The sequence below is a fragment of the Euprymna scolopes genome, chromosome 3 (genome assembly GCF_053919585.1).
Source record: "Euprymna scolopes isolate OS-2025 chromosome 3, ASM5391958v1, whole genome shotgun sequence".
NCBI lineage: Eukaryota > Metazoa > Mollusca > Cephalopoda > Sepiida > Sepiolidae > Euprymna > Euprymna scolopes.
In genome coordinates, this window is record NC_136484.1 from 143,676,183 (window position 1) to 143,699,221 (window position 23,039).

The following is a 23,039-nucleotide window of genomic DNA, read 5'->3' on the forward strand; positions in this document are numbered from 1 at the left end:
TACTGTTATATATTGGTTTTCATTAAGAGTGAGTCTTAGGAAGAGATGCTTAGAAAGAGTCCGAGAGAGATTTATTGGAAGAGACTTAGAGATATTGTTCCTGTTATAAGAGATTCTTATATATTAAAATGTTCATTCCTTAGATGTGTAGAAGAAGAAAAGGAGAAAGCTCTTTGAGTGAAAACATAGTGTTCAGACAGTTCGGACATTGTAATTTGAGAAGTCGAGATGTGTATGAAAAGACATGTTATAACACAAATATATAATACAATTTAACTTTACCTTTTTGTAAGAATCATAAACACAAGACGAGCTTTGCAAAACACATAATGGTTTATTTCGTCACGACCGGCCGTTTCCATCACCAAGAATTCAAAGTCTCACATTTTTCCTTGAAGTGACGTCTCGCTTCCTAGACGCCTGACTGTCTCTCTCCGAGTTTTCTCACTGACTAACTCTAAAGTTTTTTCTCTATTCCTAGAACTTTCTATTTTCCGTGACGTCATACACATGTTTAAACATGTGCCTTCTTTCACGTGCTCTGGACATACGTGTCCAAAACTTTTCCTATTTCTCAGTAACCTATTTATCCAATATGTTAAAAAAAACATTATCTTATAAGCTGCATTCTTTCAATTTAAAATTTCATAACAAACTTGAGAGTTCACATTCTTTCCTTGAAATATTTATCTATATACTAAACAAATGTTTGTTTTACATTTTTAAATTCTCACACGTAATCTATTTCTAAACCTAGATTACGAGGTTCGAATTTCGCCTATGCTATTTCATTTTCATTTTAACTAATCTCTCTATTTTTATACTTACATGAAAAGGGGACAGCCCTTATCATGTAACACTACTTCACTACAGCTCAAGAACGCCGTCGATCTTAAAAGAAAAGGAAGTTCACAAATCCTGTAACTATCGATAAAAAAAAAGAAAACGTGCTAGTACACCTTGCGAGGTAAAAGCTATGGAGATAAGCGTTATAAAAATTTATTTATTTACTTGTAATGGACTTTTCTAATCATTATAAAAAAAAACCGAGACTTATACTCTCGTGGGAAATTATCGCAACTTACTCTAAATTACATACTGTTTAATGTAACAATCAGAAAAAAACGACAACTTTATCTTTGTTTCATTTTCTTGTACAACATATTAATTTCTAACTAAATCCGTTGTTCGGGCCATTTTTAATAATCCTTCTCTAAGGCCATAACAATATATATATATGTATATATATATATATATATATATATATATATATATATATATATATATATATATATATATGTGTGTGTGTGTGTGTTCGTGTGTGTGTGCTAGAAGAATACTTATCCCATACGAAGTAAAATTAATTTCCTGAACAGAATAGTTTCCGGACCACGTTTATATCTTTTTATGAATATAGAAATCAAGATATAATCATGTTCAACCTTTTAAATCTTTAGTTAAAAATTGCCTGGTTTTATCACTGTTTTTGTCTTCTTACCTGGAAAAAATCAATATATAATGGCACTAAAGTTTATGTTTAGAATCTTTATTTCAATTTTGATAAAGATCTAGTGGAAACAAAATTAAGTTAAACATCATTAACGCCGATAAATTGTTTCATAATTCATAATAATGTGTACGTGTGTGTGTGTATGTGTGTGTACATAACAAAATATGAAATTGTGAAAAAATGCAAAAGAAAAGGATTGATAAATAAAGACGATTGTGTATAAAACACAAGAAAGACTTGTACATAATTATGAACAGAGAAAGATTGATCACTGCAACTAGAGACACCATCAAGAAGAACAATACAAAAATGAAATCAGAAACAAAAATACAAGAAAGCAAAGTAAAAGAAAAGAGCTACATAGATTATTTATAAGACTGATAAGAGAAGAGAATCACGAAATTGGGCATTGCTAAGAAAACGATATAAGAACAAAGAAACATAACGTTTACTGAAAACTGCACACAACTATGCAATTAAAACGAACATGAAGGATAAAATGGACAAAACACAGAAAAACAGTATATGTAGACGCTGCAGACAAAGAGACGAAACCATAAATCACATGTAAATAGAAAAAAGCAATCCAAAATGAATACAAGAATAGATAGAGCTGTGTCGAGAAAAGATTATACTGAGAACTCTGCAAACGACTGCACATCGAACATGCAGACAAATAGCGCAGACTCAAATTGGAAACTAGAAACTCTTTTGGAACATGGCGGTACAAGCGAATAAAATCATATAAGAATGAGGATAAAATTTCATAATGATTAACAAGAATGGAAATGCGAAATTCAAGATTTAGCTGTCTCACCAGACGGCAGGGTGACGAGCGAAGAGACGATACAACAACAACAAAATTTTGCAGAACTTTTCAAAGAACTAAAAGGAGTATTGAACATGAAGAAAATCGGTGGGCCTACTAAAAATGTGCAGGAGCACTAGGAACACACCCAAAGAACTTGAAAAAAATAGAGAAAATCATAACTAAGGGTAAGACGGAGACTTTAAAACAGACGGTAATGCGGAAAACAGCTGAAATATTAAGTAAAACCCTTGAATTTGAAAACTAACCGAGATGCGTTAGAAACGCTAACCGCCATATGGAATCTGCAACAGAAGTAAGACACACGGAACTAAGTAAACTGAAACTGAAACCAGAAAGTTAACTTTGCCCCCTCCAGAAAAAAATGGAGAGGGGCTGTACACCAAATAGTCATGGAGGATCAGAGAGGATTGAAATATCGAGGAGATAATAGCACTCCATTGGATAAGTGCAAAGAGTTCGCGGACCTTGAAGAGGCTTATTGTCACCCAAATCTCAATAAAAGCCAATAGTTTTTGCCAGCAAGAGATCAATGGTAAGCTATTGTTGCGATAATCCAAGTCATTTTCAAAAGTTTAACGAATAAGGTGGATAGTACTGGAAATCTAAGAAAATTTCTTGTTATCCAGACTCGGGAGAACACCGCCGATTATTATCAGCGAGTAATCCTTGATGATGACCTATGTGAGAACTCCTAGTGAAGAAGAAGAAGAAGAAGAAGAAGAAGAAGAAGAAGAAGAAGAAGAAGAAGAAGAAGAAGGACGACGACGACGACGACGAGGACGACGACGACGACAACAAGAACAAGAACAATAATAATAATAATAATAATAATAATAATAATAATAATAATAATAATAATAATAATACAAAAATATGTTATGGTATTAAATGACCCCAGGAGTGTTGATACGCCGTAAAATATGAACCAAATAAGGCTTCATTTTAATTACACAACTTCAATGTTTATTATTTAGTAGTGTACGCCCACCTTCACATTGTCAATACTTTCTCGTCATTTCTGAGGAAGGAAGTACACTAATCTGAAATATATCTTCTGATTAAAGACATTAGAATGTAACATTTCCGGGTTTCCTTTTATTTTCTATTTTATTATAGCAGAAAAGAACAGATAAACGCATTTTTTGTCGTCATTATGTGAGGAAGACACGTTGTTTGTCGTAATTCTATTAGGCCTAATAATAAAAGAAAAAGAAATAAAAGGGAAATGAAAGCTATCCAGATCAAACAAAACTGCTTTGATTATTACAATCCTTTATGATTAGTAAAATTTTCTTCACAATACAAGCTTTTCTCATTCCACCAAGGTATTCGCGGTGAAAAAGCGAAAGAACTAACGTGTGTACTTAATAAGCTGCACGTGACGAATCTAGTTAATGTTTTCCTTGCATAACGGAAAGTGGGTCTGGATTGTCATACTTGTGAATGCTGTTTTATATTTTCGTACGCAGAAACACCAATTTATATTTATTCGTATCTATCTATATGAATAAAAATGCAAATGTCCGGATGTTAATAACAGGTAAGCTAAAAGACTACTTTACCTATTAACTTGAAAATTTTCTATAGCATTTTAATCGAATACATGTATATATATACAGTGATGATCATATTTATTGGCACGGTAAAATAAAAGTTAAATTTTGTCTAATAAATTCTAAAAAAGGGATTAAATTAAAGAAAATAACAAAGTATATTATGTATTTTTAACTGGCTTTTCCGATGCAGCAATCGGATTTTAGAAAAAATAAATAACAAAGGAACAACAAACATAATTGCAAAAAACCCTTGTTCAAAATTATTGGCACGATTTATTTAATAATCAATTGTATAGCCTTTGGCCTTGATTACCTTCCTCAGTCGCTTTTCATAGTTTACAACCAAGTTGTTGCACTCTTCAGTAGTAATTTTAGCCCACTCTTCCTGACAATAATCCTCCAATTGAATAAGATTCTTAGGCTTCCTTTGCATTACCCTCAATTTTAATGTTCTCCATAAATTTTCAATTGGATTAAGGTCTGGGCTTTGTGATGGCCACTCCAAAACATTAATATGATTGTCCTCAAGCCATTTCTTAGTCAGTTTAGCCGAATGCTTTGGGTCATTATCTTGCATGAACCACCAACGACGACCAAGTGAGAGCTCTTTAGCAGAGTCTTTCAGGTTTTCATCCAATATTTTAACATAATCTTCCTTTTTTATGCTACCTGTGACCTTAACAAGTCGCCCTGGTCCAGAGGCAGCAAAGGATCCCCAAAACATCAAACTGCCTCCACCGTGCTTCACTGTGGGTATGGTGTTCTTAGGCAGGAAAGCTTCGCCAGATTTTCTGTAAATATAAGACACTTTATTATGGCCAAATAACTCTATTTTCGTTTCGTCAGTCCATAGAACACGTTTCCAGAATGCAACATCTTTATCAATATGACGTTTTGCAAAGGCTAGCCTTGCTTTCAGGTGCATAGGCTTCAATAAGGGAGTCTTTCTCGGACGACATGCTTTTAAACCAGCTCTCTTCAAAACTCTACCAACTGTATGTCGAGATACATTCACTCCAGAGGTGCTCTGTTCATCAACAATCTCCCCAACAGATATCCTTGGGTTTTGTTTTACTTGTCGAACAATTTTCCGTTCATCTCTTGGGGAAAGAATCCTTTTTCTCCCTCTACCCTCTAAACTCATAACGTGGCTTTGCGATTTGAACTTGTTTATTATGGCTCTAACAGTGGATTTGGGAAGGTTTAGCTGCTTTGAAATCTTATCATAGCCCTCCCCATTGGTATGGCATGCTACAACAAGCTTCCTGACGTCTTCGCTGTGTTCCTTAGTTTTAACCATGGCGATTGAAAATTATAATTTAGTCACTTATAATAGTTTAAATAAATCGCTATCTAAAAATTATCTGAAAAAAATTATTCACTGAATTAGCGTTAAATAAGCATAATATGGCTATAAAAAAGTTCAGAAAGCACGTAAACCGGAAATTGATTGATATTATACTGATACTAAAAGAAAAACAAAGCCGTGCCAATAATTTTGAACAAGGGTTTTTTTGCAATTATGTTTGTTGTTCCTTTGTTATTTATTTTTTCTAAAATCCGATTGCTGCATCGGAAATGCCAGTTAAAAATACATAATATACTTTGTTATTTTCTTTAATTTAATCCCTTTTTTAGAATTTATTAGACAAAATTTAACTTTTATTTTACCGTGCCAATAAATATGATCATCACTATATATATATATATATATATATATATATATATATATATATATATATATATATATATATATATATACTAGCTATATCCCGCCACGCGTTCCAGTGGCACAATTTGGTGTAATGGAAAAAAATCTAATAAAAAGAGAAAATGCATGTTTCTCATATTCCTAGTACAACAATCCACTCCAAAAAGTGAAAAAGAAGGGGAAAATGAAAAAAAAATGGTACTTTTGCAGAATTTGATCTGGATCCTCGGGAGTTTCCGTCAATAATTGTTTGGGCTCGACAAACAATCAGTTGATTAAGCCGAACGTAGCACAAATGTTGAAACGCTAAATGTTTTTTTCTGTATACAAAAATGTGAGTTAGTAATTAATATTTGGGTGATGGGGAGTGGGTTACTATACACAGATTGGAAATAGTTGTCCCAAAACAAATAAATGAAAGCAAAGGTAAGGTAAGTTAGGTTCCTACCTAACTGGATAATTGTTTAGTGATTTTATGTAATGTAAAATGTTTAATCGGCTCGAAAAACAAAAATGGTCGCGGACTCTGTTGAATACATTAAATTTGGGAAAGTAAGTTGAAAACTAAAAACTATACAAAACAGTGTCAGAAACCAACTGAATATATGTTACCATGACATAGGCTGGCATAAGCGGTGGGTTTCTGACAGTATTTTGTATAATTTTTTTAGTTTTAACTCACTTTCTCAAACATAATGTAATCAACAGTGTCCGCCACCACTGTAGCTTTCAAATACACCGATAAACACTGTTTTTCGAGCCGACTAAACGTTACATTAAATGAAAAGGGTTCATATTACTAAACACAGATACAAAGAAGTTGTCAAAAATAAATATATAACAAATAAATGTTATCAAAGGCAAGAAAAGTAAATGGTCTACCTAACTGGATAAGATTGTAGTGTTTTTATGGAATGTATAATGTTTAATCGGTTCAAAAACATTCAATGTTTATCGGTATATTTGAAAAATACAAATGGCGGCAGACTGTATCGAACACGTTAAGTTTGGGGAAATTTTTGGAAAATAAGTTTAAACTAAAAAACTATACAAAATACTATTCGGAACTCACTCAATATATGTTACTGTGGCGTAGGCTGCCATATAATCGGTGGTTTTAAACTTTTGCTCGATACAGGTGACGACTTTTGGGAGTCCCTTTTAGTGATTACCTGGTTTGAGGATATTTGTACAACTAAACGGCAAATCAACCCCCAAAAATCCGGTATTATTTTACTTTAAGGCCCGTTTCAAGTTCGTATATAACGAAATATTTTATTGTAGATTTCGGTGTACTAAAAACGAATCTGCAAACCGTTTCCGTCGCAAAAAGAATGTTTTCATAATATGAAGAAATTACTTTATCGAAAAATGGGTGATCACTTTTCAATGGAAAAGTAACTTAGAATGAGCACCCCTTTCTGGTCACCTGAGAGAGGGGCATTTCTCTGTGTGTTTCTTGACTAAAAAGTTTTTGTTTGATTTCTTTTGCATGGTAATAATGCCTGAACTCTGGGACTATTTTCCATTTCAGAGCCGTAGCCTTCGTTTACGCTATGCGCGAGCAGAAACGAAAGCTGTTTAGCCAATAAACATGGGAAAAAATCCCCCCTCTCTCAGGTGGCTAGAAAGATGGTGCTCATTTTAAGTTAAGTTTACATGGAAAAGTGATCGCCCACTTTTCGAAAAAGTAATTTCTTCATATCATAAAACCTACACCGAAATCTACAAAAAAAAATAAGAATAAAAAATAATAATTGTTATATACGAACGTGAGACGCACGACACTTAATGGAAAATTTTATCAAAAATTCCCGGGCAAAATAGTTTTCAATAAAAAACAGCAAATAAATTCGATAGAAAAAAAGGATGCTATTTTTTTCTGTGTGTTTCTTGGCTAAAAAAAATTTTGTTTTATTTCTTTTGCATGGTAATAACCCCTGAACTCTGGGACTATTTTCCATTTCACAGATGTAGCCTTTGTTTACACTACGCGCGAGCATAAACGAAGGCTGTTAAACATGCACTCACGTACCAACCTGCCTTGTCAAAAAACCTTTAAGCCAATGAACACGAAAATAAATGCCCCTTCCTCAGGTGGCCAGAGAGTGGGTGCTCATTTTAAGTTAAATTTACATGGAAAAGTGAGATCCCACTTTTCGAAAAAGTAATTTCTTCATATGAAAACAATTTTTGGTACCCCTTGGACATTGAGTTCCATTGTTAACGAGCATCCCTCCCCCCTCTCTGGCTTTCTTACTCTTTCTATTTTCTCTCTCTGTGTCTCTATAAGAGAATAGAGAGGGAGAGAGGGAGAGAGAGGGAGAGAGAGGGAGAGAGAGAGAGGTGAGTAAACGTGGAGGTAGACACGTTTACCAGAACCAAAGGTCAGCTGACCAAATTACGTATGTGTGACGTGGTTGGCTAGATCTGTGAGATTTGATTTGAGCTTTGAAGAAGACGGACGTATTCAATTTGGTCCCCCCTCTTAACTGGGGAGGGGGGAGACGAACGCTGACGTGTGTGAAGAAGAACTAACACAAGCCGATTTCACTTCCACTTCTGCAGAACCTCTGGGGAAAGTGAAATAAAAACTATAAAACCATTTCATCGTCTTGGAGTGATAAATCTTCGTCAAACAGGTATCAAGTCTCCCTCCAGGATGAGAAATTTCCAGATGATCCGTTTTGCAGAAGCAGAGGTAGGTTCAGAAATTACATGTCACACACACGATTCCCTTTATGATAATCAAACACACAACCATTTATATTAGAGACAATTATACGCACACGGAATCGTTCTTATGTTATATAGAAAACGTAAAATGTGCCCCTAAATGAAGAACTCTATATAACATATTCAAATGTAACGAAAGCTCAATTTGGTACCCCTCAGGATAACCTTCGATGATAACGAATATATAACATATTCAATTTGGTGTTCGTCGACCAGTCGCGTCACCGATGCGATAATCGAACCTGTGTTTAAGAAAATACAACGTGGAAGCATGGAGATTTAGTGTCAAGAAAAAAGAAATAGACTAAAAAAAAAAAGAAAAAAAAAGGACAAGAAAAACAATAAAATGTATGGAAAAAAAGAAAAAGAAAGAACAGTAAAAAAAAAAAAATACAAATCAACACACACACAACGTAGGGTCCATTAAAACACTAGGCGAATTAGAAAAATAATTAAAAAAGAAAAGAAAAAAAAAGAAAAGCAATACACACGTACAACCTTTTCACGAAGAAAGAAAAGGAAGACATACAGACACACAGATGTAAAACTTTATATATAGAAAATTAGTTAAAAAATTGTTTATCGTATTGGGAATTAGCTCGTTATGAACGAAGAAAAATATCACTTAATGTCAACATTAGAAGCGAAAAACGAAAAATGGCTTTATTTTGTAAATTTTTAACAACAGCCAGTGAGAAAACCAAAAAGAAAAAAAAAAGGACATAGAACATATGACTGTAATGATAAACACGTCAATCACAAATATGTGTTATGAATATTTTGTATCATTTTTAAACTGTGAACTAAGCGTAACTTTTAAGGAAAAACAATATGTACTTTTGATGAAAAACAATGGATAGGTTCTGAAATGTGATTTTTTTTCCTTTTTTTTTTCACTAATTGTACGATTTTATTTCTTAGGAATTTTTTTTTTTCTGACATGGACAATTTTTAGTTCGATCGAGTTGTCTGAGACTTTATAAGTGAGTCGTTTTATTTTATTTTAGAAACGACTGTATTTTAATTGTAAATGTCTAGGTATTTTTTTTCGTAAACGACTGTGATTTTTCTTTAATTTTGAATTCTGTGGAATGGTAAAAGATGATGCACTATGCAGCCGACCTACTTGATGACGTGGTCAAAAGGAGTATCCACGAATCTGTGTTTTGTTATTTGGAATTTTGTTGTTAGTGAGATGGGACTTTGTGATTGCTTATAGGATACTTTTGTATTTTTTTAATTTATTATTTTTTTATGTAATTGATGTGTTGTCAAACGGTATTGGCAGAATTTTCTTGTTCTTTGACATGTATTTTTATTTCGCAGAATGGTGAGGTGAAATCTTTGCTTGTGGGGTCTATTGAAAGAATGATTAATAAAAGAAAGAACGTGTTGTTAATTAATTAATTAATAATCATAATAGTAATAATAAAATTGGGAAAAAGAGAAAGAAATAAGATTTAAACAGTGTAATAAATAATAATAATAATAATAATAATAATAATAATAATAATAATAATAATAATAATAATAAAAAGTTTCGGAAGAGTCAAAGGTTCAGTCGGTATTAATTTTAATTTTCGAAAAGTAGAATAAATGTTCTATTCGACATGAGTGACGTTTTGACCACATAAGTAAGGTAGAAAAAAAAGGATAAATATAGGGTTAAATAAACTATATGAAGAAATGAAAGAAAAAAGTGGGGCGTGAATGGAATTTAATTTCTGTGGCAAGCATGTTAGAATTTTGGAGAGGTGTTGAATTACATGGGTAGTTATTAATTTCATTATTCTCGGGAAATGATTCGAATTTTATTTTTTTATCGTGATTTCTGTTGATTTCGAGTAGAATCAACATGGAGCAAGTTTGAGTACTAAATGTGTGGAAATCCGATGTTTTCCGTGAAGCTATGTGTCTTCAAGGCAGGTTGCGCTTACCGACTTTGGAAAAAAAAGAAGTTTTTTCTGACATAGCAGTAAACGGAATGTATTCTGTCCAGCGTGAGCGGATCTAGTTGTAATCAACTTAAGGGAGCAAATGAAATGCCCTCTGACATGGTGTAAGGGGCAGAGGGGGTGCAATGGCTGACGTGGCCATTATGTTACGAATCGCTCAAGAGAAGATGAATGAAATATGTATGCAAGTACTTAGGAAAATAAAATGTTACCCTATTGTGAATTAAAGATACCAAAATTAAAAAAACAAACCATGCTGGGTGAATTTAATTGGTATTATTAAATTAAATTATTTTGGAATAGATTTGGTTGGTTTAGTTATATTTTAGGGACGTTTAGCGCGTAGTTGCATTTTTTTCATGAGAATTACAAGGCGATTAGGCTGTAGAAAGCAGTTTTTTCTGTTGTTTTATTTTTTTTTATAAGCCACGGTATTGTCACAAATTAGAAAATTTGGCAGGGGAAATACTATTTTAGAGTAATGAGTACCCTGTTAAAACAATACTAGTGGTTCCAGTGAGTTGGAAGATGCCACGTAGGCCCAAGCAACGGCAATAAGTCTTGTCCAACAAAAGTCTGGCGTGCGAGGTCGCGATAATTCCTCAGGGTACAGAGCGACTGGACAGTCGGTACCAAGCCTAATCACGGGGAGATAGAAGAAAGGGAAAGATGCAGATTACGTAAGGGACAAGATAGAGCCTTATTATTTTTTTATTTTTTTTTAGAGGAATGTGTGAGGGATATCTGGGTTGGAATCTTGGGACTTGCTGGGAATACGGAAAAATCACAAAGGGAAAGCTACTTAGTTAGAAATCGATGCGCAAGTAAGCTTTGGCACATTAGTTAGGGAGTGATGATTCCGTATCTTGTCGGGTTCCAGGAGCTCAAACAGGCTCCGAGTGAATCAGTGTGAAGGCGTATCTTGACTTAGACCAACCAAGGGAGTTAGTAGAAGAGCTTTGTGAAGTCCCGAAGTAGTAGATAGAATAGAACAAAGCTCCAGTAATAGGACCACTCAGAGAATGACGTCAGGGCATTACAGTAAAGGAAAAAAACTGGGACTTAGGCCTATGCTGAAAGTCGAGAACGCGAGTGGGATGGTTGGGTCGGTAGAGCATCAGACTTTAATCTGAGGGTCTGGGGTTCGAGTCCCCATGCGATAAAGCTACCACCAACATGGAGCATCCGACGTTCTGGTCGTAATTGCGATATGCTGGCCCCATTTCGAAAAAGTGATCGAAAATGGAGTCTCCATTTGTTTGGCCAAGTGGTACAAATAAAGAGCAGAGTCAGTGGAAAATATCCAACAATGCGACCGCCTAGACAAGATGTATATCTGCAAAGCTGTATCTTTGTCTAACTTGGAAGCAAGTTAATGTCGAGGAGAGACTTTCGAGAAGCAGCAGAAGGGTTGATAGTGTAGTAGAAGAGTACTGGTGCCTGATCTTTCTTGGAAAAGGGGTGAGTCCGGAAAGTGAAAAAATAAAGATGTACTTCGGACATAATTATTTTTTTTAGTTAGTTAGTTATTAAAAATGTATGGCTTGCCATACATTTTGATAAAAAAGGGGTGGAGGAATGTTAACGAGCATCCCTCCCCCCTCTCTGGCTTTCTTACTCTTTCTATTTTCTCTCTCTGTGTCTCTATAAGAGAATAGAGAGGGAGAGAGGGAGAGAGAGGGAGAGAGAGAGGTGAGTAAACGTGGAGGTAGACACGTTTACCAGAACCAAAGGTCAGCTGACCAAATTACGTATGTGTGACGTGGTTGGCTAGATCTGTGAGATTTGATTTGAGCTTTGAAGAAGACGGACGTATTCAATTTGGTCCCCCCTCTTAACTGGGGAGGGGGGAGACGAACGCTGACGTGTGTGAAGAAGAACTAACACAAGCCGATTTCACTTCCACTTCTGCAGAACCTCTGGGGAAAGTGAAATAAAAACTATAAAACCATTTCATCGTCTTGGAGTGATAAATCTTCGTCAAACAGGTATCAAGTCTCCCTCCAGGATGAGAAATTTCCAGATGATCCGTTTTGCAGAAGCAGAGGTAGGTTCAGAAATTACATGTCACACACACGATTCCCTTTATGATAATCAAACACACAACCATTTATATTAGAGACAATCACACGGAATCTTTCTTATGTTATATAGAAAACGTAAAAGGTCCCCCTCAATGATTCAAAATGGCGCCCCAGGATGATAACCCTAGTGAGAAAAATGATAAGAATATGTAACACCATGGCGACCAGCAGAATTATTTAATCGTCGTTTCCTTAGTCCCCCCTTAGTAAAGATTAACGCATGCGCATGTAACATTTTTTTTTATTTACTTACGTTGCCTTTCGCACATTTACAAACATTATTTATGTTGACTTAACTCTTTTCATGAATAAAAAAAAAGTTTTACTCTTTAAGAATAATAAAAGGAAAAAGTTACTAAATATTTATTAATTTCTCACGTACTTACGTTGGCTACTATTAAGTAGATAGTAAAATGTTGTAATTCGAAAGTTGTTAACGCGTAGTGCAAGTGAAAAGCTCAATTCTACCGGAAATTAAATGGCGGACAGTCTCGCAGTTACGAAAACTATTTTTTATTATATTTAATATTTTTATAATTCGCAGTGTTAAATTTTTTTTTTTTTTGTAATATGAAAATATTCCTTGACGTTAGAGATAGATTTTCTGAAAATTTCAATTAAATTGGTAATGTAGAAATACTGTTTTATCGATTTTGAACGAACCAAGAATTATATATATATATATATATATATATATATATATATATATATATATATATATATATATATATAATTTCTTAATTATAACGTTCTTTTAAATTTTTATTTAATAAATTAGTTTTCTTTTAACAAAGTATCCATTTTATTTTGCGAGAATTATCACCCGGTTTATAACAGCCTTTTTGTCTCTAACCTTTACTCCCCCTTATCTGAAAATAATTTCTTCCTTTTCTTTCTTTCATATATATATATATATATATATAATTATTTTTTTACTATAATAATTGAATACCATTAAAAACGTACAATGCAACGCAAATTACTGAATAGTTTTAATTTTTATTAAACAAAAACACATACTCTGCTTAACAAGAAACGTTATTACAATATAGTCGGCTAGAGTCTTGCAATTAAGTTTGGCTATACACGATGCAATTAATGCTGTAGGAGTTATTTCCCTTCTGAAATGCTGTTTGGAAAAAAGTAACAGTGGCAGAAATGATGCGATTAGCAAATTTTCATGAGAAAAAATCTTGAAGTTTGATCAATCGCCACTCTTACATGATTTACATCTCAAAGTGTCTTTAAATTAACGGACCGAGTGTGCTTTATATGCAACTAGCAGAGATACCTGACGCTGCCCGCGACAAAAGTGCAACATATTTGTATTACAACTTCTCTTATCCTCTATATAAAAATCCTCTATATAACAATAAAAAACCGCCCACTATGATAAAACCTGACGCAGTTTACTTCTAGATAATGAATAGTTTTTTTTTAAATTTTATTTTAGTTATTTTTTATCCAGGGCAACACTGATCAAGGATGTACAACTTTTTGGGTGTTTGTTTTGTAGCTGTCTTGTATTTCTTTTAGCTAGGCATACACAGAACTCTTTTTAATGATAGATGGTAACACGATCAGTAGAACCTGTTATAATCTAAAGATATGCATTGCACATAAATATAATTGCTAGATATAATAAAGCATTAAAATAAAGCATAAAGTAATACTTGTAACAAAGAAATATTTTATTTATATTTATTATTATATAAATCTATATTTTCTATGTAAAATATCTGATATGAAAATATGAATCTATATAATACGTAAAGTAATAACGTTGTTACATTGCTTGTCATCGTGCATATTTTATCCGCGTATGAATATTCTTAGATGGTAGCAGGACATGAAGAGGAGGTAACTAATGGGTGAATGAAAAGGTAAATGTGAGAAGGATTGAAAGGGTGGATTATTTGGATTACTGTCCTCATTTCGAATGTTATCACCACACCGTTTCAGCCGATGTAACTTTCAAACTTTTTGGTGTACAGATTCTCGTGTTCGACAGAAAGATTCCCGCATTCAACAGATACGACTGAAGAAAACCGAAGATTACATCGACTGAAACGTTGTGAGAATTACGCTAAGGAATAAATAGTGGCCCGAATGATCTAAGTGATCCCAATTGATAGAGTTCAAAATAGACTTCGTAGCCTCGTAGGAGATGTCCTTTTCTCTTCCTTGCAACCTTTATCTCACAGAAGAGATGTTGCGAGTTTGTCTCTGATGTATCGTTATTTTAATGGAAAGTGTTCGAATGAGCTTCAATCTATGGTCCCCCCTCGCCAAACTTTCACAAGAAACACTCGTCTAGCTGTAAACACTATCAATAATTCCCCCCACTTTTTATCTGTGCCTAAACCTAAACGTAGATTCCATGAACAAAGCTTCTTTCTTAGAACTGCACGCCTGTGGAATTGTCTTCCGTTTTCCTGCTTTCCGGCTGACTACAATATGGTTGTCTTCAAGTCTAACGTAAATAAGGTCTTGATGAGCCGTTCCATATAAGTTATCAACTTTACCAAATTTTCATTACTAATGATTACTATAATGTCCAATTTCTACTGTACACTCTTTAACCCTTATCCTTGAGTGGTCTCTTGGCCTTGATAATGTGGTGATGCCTATGTAAAAAAAAAAAAAAATTCCCGATCTTTATCGCAATAATTCAGAAAGAGAAGTAAATATATAAAGGAGATGTAGAGGAGAAGATAAAATAGAATGAAGAGGGTGAGAAAGATAAAGAGAAGAAGGGAGAGGTTCGGGCAATCCACAATTCGCTCATGCTTGGAGCACTGCTTAACATCTGGGCTAGTGCATCTACTACTAGTTTTTCACTCTACTTTACATGCTATAGGTTAAGTTCTAATTTCTCTCCCATCCAAGCAATAGTGTATCTCTGTACCTGTTTTACATGTATTTTCATTGAATATGCTCGTATAGATTTGCGCTCCTTTGATGTATAAACTCCCAACTAACTGGACAAACAACAAAATTCCACCCTATTCATTGGTGAGAGCTCTAGATGGCAAAAATAATCATACTCTAATAATTTCTTCCATCGGACCACTATACTCTGGAGTTCCTTTCTGTTTCTTGCTTTTCTGGTTGTACTTATCTGTTGTTTCGTCGCTCCCCCAACAGTCCCTGCTACACACGATCTTAAATATTAGCTTCTAACGCTCAAGTGGCAATCTGCGTGTTTGGTGTTGAAACAGTAAGAAAAGTACCCTATATTTGACTCCCGGATAGTGCCCGATGACTGATGGAACCAGAAGGCAAAGGATGGCCCTGCAAGATTTTCAAATATTATTTAAATAGGTATTTTCAATGGTAGAGAAATGTATTGGCATTTTGGATAACAGAAGAATGTGTTAGAAAAATAGTTAAAACAAAAACATATTTACAGTTAAATAGTTATCATGAAAAATTGAAAAGTTAATTATAGAAATAATAAACAATGCGACTGACCTGATTATATGACGTTAGATAACGAACAAGGAAATCGCGTTTTCATTTATTCCCGATACACAGACTATTCAAGTATATCAGAGAAAGTGAGCCCTCTACCAGGGGTGTTGGAGTTAGAGTTTGTCCGTCAGTTATAATAGCATTCGACTGGATGAATTAAAGAGATGTAGAAACAAAGTACAATGCGTGCAATCTCCGAAAGACGTCACAGACACCGAATAAAGCTATATGAAAATATAACTTCGAGTTATTGCGTTTTCCTTCGGAGGAAGGCAGATTCATTTCAGCGAGACAACCACAAAAACCTATCAAGACGGTATGCTTCTCTTGTGTCTGTTATACCAAACAAAATATGTTATTCGTCGCGTTAAAAGAGTTGTGCCTCGTTCCAGTTTCTTTTCATATCGTACATGAGACCTTGCTATTTAGTCTGTTTCTCTCTTTCAGCTCTGTTCAGACCGCCATCATTAGGAACACTCACTTCAATTAAGGTTGCAACTCTCTTTGACTTATTCCATATAACTATGTCATGTTTCACAGCAGCATTTTCAAGGTAGGTGGCTGTAGGGATTTCATGTTCGTAAGTCATTTCCAACTGTTCTTTCAGGTTGATGTTCCCAGGACTTGCTTCTACACTGGATGTTTAATTTTTTTCAGATGGTCCAGTGGAGGTACTTACATACTCCATCATTTCTCGCTATATAGTAGCCGTCCCCTAGAAGAACCTTGCAACTTGATATGAGATGGCCAACACTTTCCAATTCTGTATGGCAGAACCTGCATTTATTGTCATTACTGATCCCTGTCACCTTCTTGAATGCATTGGTCATTAATTCCTGTATATATGTCTATATGTCCTGCAATAAGTCTTGGTGAATCTACGTACACTTCTTAAATTCTATTTAGTTTGCGTCGATCATTACTCTCTTCTCTCACCAACTACCTTATATTCATTAATCCTCAAGTGGTCTTCATGCCTTGAGAAGATAAGTGGTGTCTCTGATATAACAAAAGCTCTAGAACGGGTGAAGCTACGTTTTATTTGGATGTAAAACGTGATGTCTTCTACTAGGAGGTATCATTTGATTGGTTAGTGCATTTTAAACAGCATATCGACCCTGTTTGGATATTTATAGCTATTAAAGATTATTTATGGTAATTTCTTATGTGTATCGTATTTGTAGTAATAGTGGATCGTATGGATTTGTATGTTTTTAAACGGTAATAGTGGGAAATATTTGAGAGGTGGATAAAGAGATATTTGTGTTTTTTTTATTATTTTAAATTCTTATGAATTTCATAAAATGTAAAATATGGGCAAACTTGAGTCCTTGTATCGGAAAAATATCCAGTAAATAAAACGTTGTTTAGTAAATCGTTATTTCTTTAATTAATTTATTTTTTGCATTTCCATACACCAAACATGGATATAAATATCACTAAAACATCCGCTGGGTCATAAGCTTCATTTCGGTACCGGTACCTTACTTGCCTGGGTGGGTAGCCTTTAGGCTGAGATAAACCGCATCACACACACACACAATACGAAAATTTATAATAAGATAATCAACCTGAACTTTATTAAACATATTGTCATTTTGATCGTATTTTCGTCTGATTTGTTGGGTATATATATATATATATATATATATATATATATATATATATATATATAAAATTCACGACTTCCGCTTGTTTGAACACTGTCTGCACCCTAATTTGGCGTTGCGTTTATAAGTTGTTAATTCCTTTCATTCCACCAGTGGTAATTATTTATTGGTCCGAAGTAAAGACTTAGCAAATGGAGTCAAAGGTGGCTTCTTGGCCGGGTTCAAATCTACCGACCGGCAGAAATGGTCATCTCCTATACTGATGATTGCGAAAGCATGAAATACTAGTATCCGTAGGTATAAATGATAATTATTATTTATAATTATAGATAGATTGTAGACAGATTGATATATACTATCTAGCCATACTAATTGTTTTTAGCTTGCATCATGTATCAGAATGATTTTTCTTCCCTTTTAAACATGTCTGATTCAAAATCTACATCCATACTAACAACAATAACCAATATTAGCATAATAGGATTTAATTCAAACCTTAGCGGAGATAATATCTAACATGACCTTTCTATAGTGATGGGTAGTGGACACTGTGTTTTATTGACGCTAGGTCCAGTTTGACAATTTAATCACCACCCGAAACCCAGAAATTCCCACTCTGGCTGAAAATTGCTGAGCTAGAGTAATGGAATGACTTTCTCTTTTGGCTAGAAGAAAAATGTAGTATCTGTTTCAGTGCTGAAATTTATAGTTTAAAGTCCTCAATCGGCGATAAAATCCTTCTAGACAGAGGTATTTTTAATTTTGGCTAAATCTAGGAAATCTTGAAGGAACGGGTTATTTCCCACATACAAACGGGACTCGCTAGGCGATACAAGATACAGCAATTATTAACAAAGAGAAAGATTCGAATATATGCATGCGAAAAGAGGCTGTCTTTAACTGACATCGTTTTAATCAATTTGTCCAACAAAACAACTGCTAAATGGCAATCATTTTTATTAAGTCTGATTTTCAATAATATATTTATGTAGCATTTAAATAAAACCGCAAGATGAAATAATCACTCGAGCTTAGTATTAGAATATGTGTATATCTCCTGATATTTTCTTGTAAGTATCCAATGTTAAACCAATATTTTTCAAAGAGAGAAGGTAAATACTTGGAGCAGAACACATCCTAGGATTGATCAGTGTCTTAACCCGTCAAACTGATTATCGTAGACGTATAGACTCCTTTGCATATCCAAACACGTATGGTTTTAACTATTTAAATTCAATCGATATTAGTTCGTGTATTTTAATACTTTTGTGTATCCTGTTTTAAAACTTTCTCTCATATATTTGTTTATATTTGCTCTGCAGCAACACCAACGCAGCACAAATCAAATTTTAACTTGTAGTAGATTCAATTTTAAGCACATAAATTTATTAAAAGGTATGATTTTTTTTTCGAATTCTTACTTGATACGTTCTTTTGTTTCGACATCAAATTGTTGTTGTCGTCGAAAGACATCATTCAGTATTTTTATCTCTTCGTTAGAGAGGCCCGTTAGGTCGGGCATCGGAGGACAAAGAGGCGCCATTGCTAATCGGGGATCTTCATTCGGGAATCGTGGTATTTGGGACGTTTCCTCGAGTTTTGGAGCCTGTTGGACCTGGGGAGAAGTGTCCCTACCCTTTGCAAGACTAAAAACCTGCAACAAAAAATAAGAACGACCATTAAAATAAAATTCAATTCACAAAAGTATAAATACGCCAAATAAAAGAAACGGATATTTTTAACATTCAATAATTAAATGTTATCATTCCCGTAGTAACAGTTGTTGGGCCTAGTATAAAGCCTTGTGGAACACTAGCATTGATAAAAAAAAGATGAAGAGACACAATCCAGTGTTAATGTAAGAAAACACCTTGCCATCAATATCATAACCTCGAAGTTTATATAGAAGACCAGAATGCTACTCTCCGTCGAATGCTATCGAAATATCTTTTTTCAATATCAAGCGCAATACTACGACTCTTTCCGGAATTATCCATAAACCAACAGATCCGCTCAGTTATAAGTGTTACACTATCAGCTGTTGAACGAAAACCACGAAAGCCATACTAAAGACGCTCACACTTTCCAGAAAATGAACAAGCCTGATACTGACAAATCTTTCAAAAACTTTGTTAATGAGAAAAAGACTAACAAGATGATACTTAGTTGTGTCAGGCAGATCACCAACATCTTTTTTAAGATAAAGACAACAGAAGACTCCTTTCAATAAGACGGGAAAAATGACTGAAAAAGAGAGTAAATAATTTCGAGTGGATAAAATAAAGCTAAGGAGCATAACGTTTGACAACAGGAATTAAATATACACCAAACGCCTTATACTGGTCAAGACAGAAAGAATCCTAGCAATCATGTTATGTGCGATAATTAAAGAATCAAGAGATCAGTTTTCAATAGAAAATCCAGAGGAAGAGCATTAGATTCATTAAGAGAAGAATTATCAGCAAAAAGGACGAGCAAAAGGCCAGCCTTATCCTGAGAAGATTAAATAACATGAAGACTATTAAAAGCAGGAACAACAGAAGTACCACTATTAATAATGCTGTAGATTGATGATTGCTTAATTTCTAGAGCAATGACTTTCTCTCCTCCGATGTAGAGCGTGTAGTACAATAGGATAAAAATGGCTAGTTACTTTTAATTCATCTAAAATCACACTTCTATGTTTTCATCATCAACGCCCATACTGCCAATTGGCCCTAATTAAAATGAACCCTGCTTTTACAACCTTCTGTGACTGACCTTCACTTCTGATCTGAAATGAAGACCGAAAACAGATCCATTACCAAGATCATTGAAACAAGTGTGGGATCATTCTACCGTTCTAGAAAGTATGTCGCTCAAGATGTAATCGCTTACCTATAAAAAAAGTCAAATACATCGTAAGATATGTCCCGTACTCTCAACTAAGCTTCAACCCCTGTTCCATCGCAACATCGTTGCACCCCTGTGTCTGCTTTACAAGTATTTAATGGAATGCATTCATATGAAATCATGGCACGTGTACCTCATCCACCTACATAGACCCAACAAACCCATTTAGGAACAAAATTCTACACCTTCACTGTAGCGGTCTCTAGATGCAGAAACACCTTCTACTATAATAGCTTTTTTTTCTCAAACTGTTAGACATTGGAATTTCCTCGTTACTTGTTTCCCCGGACTGAACTAACATCAAGAATTTTAATTGTAATGTAAACTGGCATCTCGCTCATCTCCCACAAGAATAATCCCAAATATGTCTTGTTTGGGATGACTATATTAAAAAACAAAACAAAAAAAACACTGTTGTCACAGCTTGAGTGGGGCTCCTAAGAGCACCCCTCATTGCTTTGATAGGTTACAAACATATCTTCGAAATCTAGCGGGCAAGGATCTTTTCGCCTGTCTATTTCTCCTTTCTCACAGAAGAGACTTTGCAAATTACTGTTATTGCAGGTGCTCGACTGAGCTCCAGTCTGTGGCTTCTCCCTGCAAAATGTTCGCAATAAATACGCATCTAACTACAACAGCCGTCAACAATTTCTCTTTTTCTCTATTTCTAAAACTAAACGAAACTTTCGTGATCAGGGGTTCTTTCCTCGAACTGTTCGTCTGTGTAACATAATACCGTGGGGCTGCTTCCCATCTAATTATAACAGTAATTTTCAAATCTAATGTAAAGAAGTCCTTTTTGACCCGTCTCCTTAAGTAATCAAGCCCTACCCAAGGTCCGGCATTACTGATCATGTTGTCACACCATTCACCTACGCCCTTATGCTAGAGTGGCCTCCAGGCCTTGATAAGCGGTGATCCCTTTACCTTAACTATATAAAAAAAGTTCTCTAAAAATCACGAAAGCTAACATTTTGGGATGAGATGGATTAGTTTTGAGAACAATTTGCAAATTTTTATTCCGTTGAGTTTGCAACCCCAGTATAGATCTTAATATTGAACACACAGGATTATTTGATACTGGGGATATTCATACTCGTACTCTATTTCTAAAAGATATATATATACAATATGAGAAATATTTCGAATCAAGTCTCCCTTGTTGTTATTTAAGCTCATTTGAAACCATCGCAGCAAGTTTTAGTCTCCCCTCCATCAAGGCCAGAGGTGTTGGGGAAATATTAAATATTTTGTAATTCATATGCAAAACTAGGAAAACTAATGATTCTGATTGAAATATTGCTAAAGGTGCAGTATCTTTCCACCCATAAAAATCCTTAAAAAAAAAAAAGTTTTCAATGGGGTTGAACACGAAAATAACAGTTAAAATGCTAGGAAACGATAAGTTTCCAAGATATGACAAAATTATTGTTTTAAAAGTGGGGGATCACTTTTCTGTATTAGTTAAGGCAAAATAAAAACCCACTTTATAGCCATCTTTGGGGGGGGCGTCCGTTATATATTTAGGGGTGGTTTTTATTTGTTGGTAATTGTGGTCTGGTAGACCAACACAAAAGCTACCTTAAAAATTGTTTTCTCTAGCTTTTCACGTGTGATTAAAACGAATATCGCATTTAAAATTTCAGCAAATAAGTATTTTTCTGGGTATTAAGCAACGTAATTCTTTATATTATACGTGGTGGCCATTGTTGTACGCGTAAGCGAGCATATTTTTGATTAATACATAGAAAAATAATTATTTGCGAAAAAAATGTGATATTTGTTTTCAGCACATCCGAAAACCCATAGAAAACAAGGTTTTTTTTTAGGTAAGTTTTCTGTTTGTCTACCAGGCCATAATAAACACCACACCTAAAAAAAAAATTAAATAACACGCGCCAAAAACGTGGCCATGAAGTGAGTGCTCATTTTACGTTAGATCAATATAGAAAAGTGAACCCATTTTTTTAAAATAATGATGGGCAATCTTAAGAGCAAATGTCACATAGCCCACTACACAATTCAGGTCATTAGCTTTCCAACGAGCCTTCTGTTAATTCTGATCAATAATCGCCGAGATTTCGAACTTTTAAAATTGCTACAAAAGGTGGTATATATATATATATATATATATATATAAGTATATAAAAGGTGGTATATCTATGTATATATAAAATTGCTAAAAAAAGTGGTATATGTATGTAAATATATATGAATATCGCACGTTTTAGTTCAGAGGTTCCGTCTCCTAGATGGATGTCACAACAGTGACCCCAGAACCCATCACTCCTAGTGGTATAAATGCGACCCCGAACACCAACCAGGAACTTTCACTCAGCCATATCCACAAATATATATATATATATATATATATATATATATATATATATATATATATACACACATATATATACATATATATATGAATATATACATATATATATATGTATATACGCATGAGACATATGTATATATGTATATACGCATGAACTAAAACCTGTGATCCACGCATTTACTAATCATCTTGCTTTTTTTAGCTTATCATTGGGTCATATTTGTGCAGATTTAGTGATTGGTATTCGTGTCGTACAAGCTTCTGCTACTTAAATCCATCGAAGTACAGATATCCCAATGGTTCTAGATCATTCTTTTCTAACCACTTTTAAAAGTCCAATGGCG

General features: G+C 34.3%; 1 protein-coding gene across 3 annotated transcripts in view; it reads right to left on the reverse strand.

Moving 5' to 3' along the window:
- Positions 1–23,039, reverse strand: part of LOC145259675 (regulating synaptic membrane exocytosis protein 2-like) — a 602,608-nt gene that overhangs the window by 335,580 nt on the left and 243,989 nt on the right. For 2 of the 3 annotated variants that reach the window (XM_080117339.1, XM_080117347.1), the window contains exon 3: positions 18,890–19,122. The exons of the other annotated variant lie outside the window; for it this stretch is intronic. In XM_080117339.1, coding sequence (XP_079973465.1) covers positions 18,890–19,122 — 233 coding nt within the window. The remainder of the gene's footprint in view (positions 1–18,889; positions 19,123–23,039) is intronic. 3 annotated transcript variants of the gene reach the window in all.